Source organism: Pteropus alecto, unplaced genomic scaffold, assembly GCF_000325575.1.
Source record: "Pteropus alecto unplaced genomic scaffold, ASM32557v1 scaffold155, whole genome shotgun sequence".
NCBI lineage: Eukaryota > Metazoa > Chordata > Mammalia > Chiroptera > Pteropodidae > Pteropus > Pteropus alecto.
In genome coordinates, this window is record NW_006438113.1 from 13,517,433 (window position 1) to 13,523,432 (window position 6,000).

At 44.6% G+C, this 6,000-nt stretch overlaps 1 protein-coding gene across 1 annotated transcript in view; it reads left to right on the forward strand.

Annotated features, from left to right (window-relative positions):
* Nucleotides 1–6,000, forward strand: part of LRRC20 (leucine rich repeat containing 20) — a 72,411-nt gene that overhangs the window by 23,249 nt on the left and 43,162 nt on the right. The window contains exons 4-6 of the mRNA XM_015592168.2: nt 1,413–1,430; nt 2,340–2,354; nt 3,851–3,880. Of these exons, the coding sequence (XP_015447654.1) occupies nt 1,413–1,430; nt 2,340–2,354; nt 3,851–3,880 (63 nt within the window). The remainder of the gene's footprint in view (nt 1–1,412; nt 1,431–2,339; nt 2,355–3,850; nt 3,881–6,000) is intronic.

The window sequence follows — 6,000 nt, forward strand, 5'->3', positions numbered from 1 at the left end:
TAAAATCCAGCTTAATTGTGTGCGGTGGTACATCGGTGCCAAGTTGTTGCCGGTCCTTGATGACTGGTGGTTTTGCTCGCTCTCTGCATCCTGCTCCTCTGGCTTTGAGGATCAGGTGGCATTTCAGAGACTGGCAGTCTGAGTCGCAGAGGCCCAGCTGTTTACAGTTTTGCTTCTTACGCCAGAATGGTAACTCCCAGCACTTAGCTCGTAAATATACCTGGAAGTGCTGGGAATTTGATCTTCTGGAAGGGGTACTGGCTCTGCCCAGCTGGCCCAGGTCTAAGTTCTCCTTTTCATGTTCCAGAAAAATTTGTTTTCTCTCTATCAGCCTCCTGAATGAGAGCCCATCTTGCTTGGGTCCTCTGTTCTGATGCCCTCACACAATCTCACATCTTAACCTATTAAACTGAGCTCTCTCGCGGTAGGGCAGCCTGGGTTTGAATTGCAACTTTTCTATTTACCCACTATGCCTCGGTTTCCACAATGATAAAACAGGATGAATATAATAGTACCTACTTCATGGTGTTGTTAAATTAGGTAAGCTTTGTCAATGCTTGAAAATGTCTCCAGCACATGGGAAGTACCGTACGAGGGTGGGCTGTGGTTATATTGCTTTTTTTTAGGACCATCCTCTGACCATGGCAGGAAGAGTAAGTGCAGTGCAGTGTAGACTGATGTGGTGCCATAGAAAGACCATGGCTTTGGAGTTGTACTACTCTGGTTCAAATCCCTGTACTCATGGGTATGGGGAGCCAACTTCACTGATCCTTAGATCTCCCCATCGTAAGTGCATGTTCTAAGGCATGACAATTCAGAAACATTTGGCTGCAGCTTGCAGCCTCTCCTCTTTGACATAGAGCCTTTCTGTGAGTCCATGACATAGTATCATGGACTCACAGAATGTCTAGCTTGGTCGAGACCCCAAAATCCCATAACCCTAACCCACACTTACATAAGTGGAGACAAGGCCCTGGAGAAATTGTTTTCCTGAGGCCTGATGGCTGGGATGAGGGCGTGGGCCTCCTGAGCCCAGCCCAGGACTGTTTCACACTGAGAGTCACCTGTGCTTCTTTTAGAGCCAGAAACATAAACGAGACAAGAGAGAAGGATGAAGAGATAGTGGCTCTGTCTTGAAATAGCCTGGTCTGAGGGGAAGTGGGAGGTACACAGGGCAAAATAACATGAGTAAGTCAACCTAAAGTCTGTACACAGGCATGTACCAGCCAGCACGAAATGGGAGTTACTAGCGTCATCAGCCAGGGCCAAGTAACCGTAGCTGGAGGGAGGCCTAGTCTATGCCAATTATTCTTAAACTCAAATGGGCATCAGTGTTGGAGGGCTTGTTAATACACAGATGGTAGGCCCCACCCTAGAGCTTCTGATTCTGTAGGTCGGGGGTGGGGCCTGAGAATGTGCATTACTAACAAGTTCTGGGGTGATGCTGATGCTGTGGGTCTAGGGATCCCACTTTGAGAACCACTGAGTTGGTTCTCAGCCCTTGCTCCTGAGAGTGATTCTTGAGCCTGCCTGGCAGAAATGCAGTGTCTCAGGCCCAGCCCCAGACCTGCAGCAGAATCCTCATTCTAGCAGGATTCCCAAGGATTCTTACTAAGAAATTTGGAAAACATGGGCTAAATGACTTCCAGTTTCCTTCTTACCCTGAGATTCTGTGAAAAAAGACATTTGTGAAAAAAGACATTTTGTGAAAAAATGTCCTTCTGGGTGGGACCAGGTCACACTGGCTACAGACTCCTCTCTCAGCCTTAGGAGCTTTGCTTCTCGACCAGGCCACAGAGGCCAAGCACCCACCAGCCTGAGCTCGTGATACTTCCTTTCTACGACTTGGTTCATAGGGGCTCTGTGATCCTCCTGGCTTGCCCGTGCTGGGCCCTGTCGCCAGGCCTCATCAGAGTTCTGTGTTTCTAAGAAACAATGCAAGCTTGATCCATCTCTCCTGACTTCCCAGAGAAACGTCTGTTTACTTCGTGGATTGTGCTTATTTTGCCCTGGTTCTGCTCACCAGTTACTTTTCATCAAACATTCATTAGAATTAACGAGATAACCTTTAATGAGGGGCCCATGCATTGAATCAAAAGCTTCTTCATTAACATTGCATACTGTCTTAATTAGAGGTTTGGGGAGATGCAGTTTGGTCTTGTTGTAATGATAATTATAACTACAATAATTATGCCTGTGTTTATTACAGTGACTTCTCCAAGGATCTCTGTTTTCTACTGCAGCTCAGGTGTCAGCAGCTGGAGGTGTTGAGGAAAGTTGTGCTTGAATCTAGCTGCTGTCCAGATGTTGGTGTTGCCCTGGTCACTGGTACCTGCAAGCCCCTGTTGGGATCTGTGGGCATGCATGCACCACCAAGTAGCACGAAATGATTCGAGTGCCAGAGCCTTCCTCTCTGAGGACTCTAGGAGCAAGGGCGAGGCTCTGGGAAATTGGAGGAGAATGCAGGGGTTGCAGGTAGAGTCCCAGAGGGATGAAAATTCTCTGGGCCTTGACTCATGCAGTGGCCCACCCCTGGGTTGCCTTCCCTCTTTCCTCTCTGACTCCAGCAATCTCTCATTCATCAGTATCCAGTCTGAATCCAGGGTGACCAACTGTCCTGAGTAGTTTGGGACTGAGAGAAGTCCCCCAGGATGTGAGACTTTTCAGTGCTAAAATTAGGAATGTCCTAGATAAACCAGGACAAGTAGGTCACCCTCCTGGAATCTTTGCATTCAGATTCTTTGTGCTCCATCATTTTACCAAAATGATCTTAGACAATTTTCCTATTAACACGGGCCTCATTTTTTTTTCATGTGAAGGTAACTCATGGTTCTTATGGGAATTAAATGGATTAATGTATAAAAAGTGCCTAGCACCGTGCCTGGCACATGGTAAATACTCGGTGATGTTAGCTATGCTTGTTTTATTGAGTTGAGTGAGACCTTTGAGATCACATGGCCTCTATCTGGTTTAGGGATCCTCTCTGTGGTGACCCTGTTTGATCACACCCCATGATGCTGCACTCACTTCCTCACATCGGAGCCTTTTCTTTTTGACTGGTAAACTATTCCCTGTCCTGTCAGCTCCGAGGACCCATAAAGAATGGGACCCTCTTCTTGATGACATCCCATAGTTCCTTGAAGACGATGTCTGTCTCCAGCCTGGGTCTTCTCTTCCCTGGGTGGAATGCTCCCTCCCTTAGTGGGACCTGGCCCCCAGCCACACCCTGGCTGTGTCCTTGGAAACAGTACTACTGTCCGCATAGGCCCTAGGGCCCAGCATTGAATTTGGCTCAGCTCAGGAGGCTTTTCTCTATCGCAAACGAGTATAGTGGGTATAGATGGTATTCTTTCTTCTAGACCTAGAGAGGAGTTTCCTGAGAACAGAAGGTGACTGGCTACCAGGCCTCTCTCCCCCAAAATCATGGGCTCTGAACTGGAAAGACCTACTGGAGTTCGGAGCCAAGGCCCTGGTTTTTCATCGAAGTACTATAGCCTAAACTCTCCTTTCTCTGGTCCAACCTGGAGGCCGGCACCTGGGCACATTCTTGACTCAGGGGGCAGGACAGCAGGTGATTAGGACCCCTGGCTTCCTGCTCATCCTAATCTGCATCCAAATCTTACTCCTCTGTTTTCAGCTGCATGACCTTGGGCAAGTCATTTAATTGTAGTTTCCTCATGTGTTCAGAGGGGATAGTTCTTACAACCCGGCGCATATGAAATAGAAAGTGATACTTTTTATTTTTTTCTGTAAGTGGTACTTTTTATGGTTATTATTATTCCCACCTCCTCAGGGACTGGACATGAAGTATTTTTTCCTTGTGCACAGATGGGAAAATGACTGGACAAAGTTAAGATTTGTTCCAGCATGTCTGGGGACCTGGATTTCCATATTCTTGTCTTAGGGACCATGGAGAACTGTTCTTGAGATCATAGGCCTCTCAGCAAGACTTGGAGTTCACGTGCTAGTGCTGTGGCCTAGATTACGGGCAAGGGTGTTTGCATCACATCTCGTGTAAGAGGTCATATAAATGTTAAATTCTGTTTACTTCTGATTTTTTTGTTTGATTTCAAAAAGGTGTAATTCTATCTAGAGTTTATTTTGATCTTTAGGTTAATTGAGAGTTTCTCTTTTTTTTGTTTTCCCAAAATTGTTAATTGGTTATTCTAAATCAATTATTAATCCTTCCCTTCCCCAATTTATTTGTGAGGCCTCCTTTAGCATTTATTAAATTATTGCATATTATTTATGGACTAAATTTTATGGGCCGTATAGTTTCTTTCTGTGATCTGTTTTCTCCATTGTCCTCTGTTTTAATTATTGTAGCCTCATAATATTGGTTATCACCCTACCTTTTTCTCTTTTAGAGATCATACTTGCTTATTCTTCCAGTTGAAATCTAAAACTATTTCATGAAGTTAAAAAACACTTTTTAGGATTTGAGTAGGAATTACATTAGCAATCTATAAATCGATTTCTTTAAAAATTAACATTATTTTAATATTTTGCCTTGTCATCAAAGAACATGTTACAGCTTCACATACAGATTCATTTTTAAACACATCTTTATGAACTTTTCTACTTAATGTTGTTCAGGTACATTTTTCATTTTGACCTCTCTCTATATTTTATGTTATTATTGCTGTTCGGAATAGGATCCTTAAGAACTATATTTTTATTGCTGGCATGTAGGAATATTGTTGAATTTTACGTGTTTATTTGGATCAGCCACTTTGCTGAGATCTTTTTAACTTGTACTATCAGATAACTTTGGGGTTTTGAGGGTTGTGCAGTCATTTCATATGCACATAATAATCATTTTGCCTATTTCTAATGTTTATGTTTTCTCTTTCTTTGGCCAGAACTTCTAAGACCGTATTCAGGGATGCCAGTGATGGAAGGCATCTTCTTTTGCTCTTTGTTTCAGAAGGAAAGTTTTTGACATTTTCTTTGATGTTGCTCCTAGCTTGTAGATCTGTTGCTTCCACCCGAAGGGGCTGATGTGATTTACAGCCACAACAAAGATCCCTTTTTAGCTCTTCATGCTTCTGGCACAATGCACTAGGGGACTCGTTTGGAAGTGTTTGCTCTTTCTAGAATCCTCAGCCTGCCCCAAACTTGGTGCCTACAGAGCTGGTCCAGTTTCAGCCCTGATCTCTACTGAAAGCCTGACTTCTGGAGATTGGTTCCCGCTATAGGACTTCGCACTCTCTTCTGCCAACCCCACCTGCTGATATGAGAGTGGGAGGTGCCTGATGTTGGACAGCAGGAGGGCTGGGGTCACCTAGCACAACCCTGGACCAGAGGAGGCAGTAAATATATTTCCTCATAGGGTACCCTATGGAGGACCCCTATAGACCCTCAGTCATCTGAACTTTTGTCCTTAACCCTTTCCTGGAACCAGCTCGGCGAGGTTACCAATACTCCTGCCCTGCTGGGAGCTGCTAGACCTCTGCTGGCACTGTGCTCTGGGGGTCTTCGCAGTCTGGTGGGAAAGCAGACACAAAAAGGGGTTAATATAATACAGGGTGAAGAGGTTTCATTCATACTATATAAGACTCAGAGGCTACAGCAACTAACGACTTAACAGCAGTCAGAGGAGCCTTATTGGAGGAGGTGACATTTGAGCTGGTCTTGGAGCAACAATAGAAATTCTATGAGGCAGATGAGGGAGAAGGGCTTTGATTCTGATTATTTCTATAGACTTTGCATTATTATTGCTGTTCAGAATAGGATCTTTATAAACTCTTTTCTTGCCGGCATATAGGAATATTATTGATTTTTTGCATATTTAATTTGGAACAGTCTTCAAAGGTTTAGAGGCCTGGAGTAGGGGGAAGGTTGACTTCTTTGGGGGAAAAGGCAAAAGAGTTTGCTGAGAGAGAGATGGGGCAGTTCTGTCTGAGTCGGTGAGCGCTCCTAGAGTTCAGGGGTTGGTGAGCAATCATCAATAATAGGGGTACGCAGAAAGGGAAAAGTAAAACAACATCTGTAGCATTC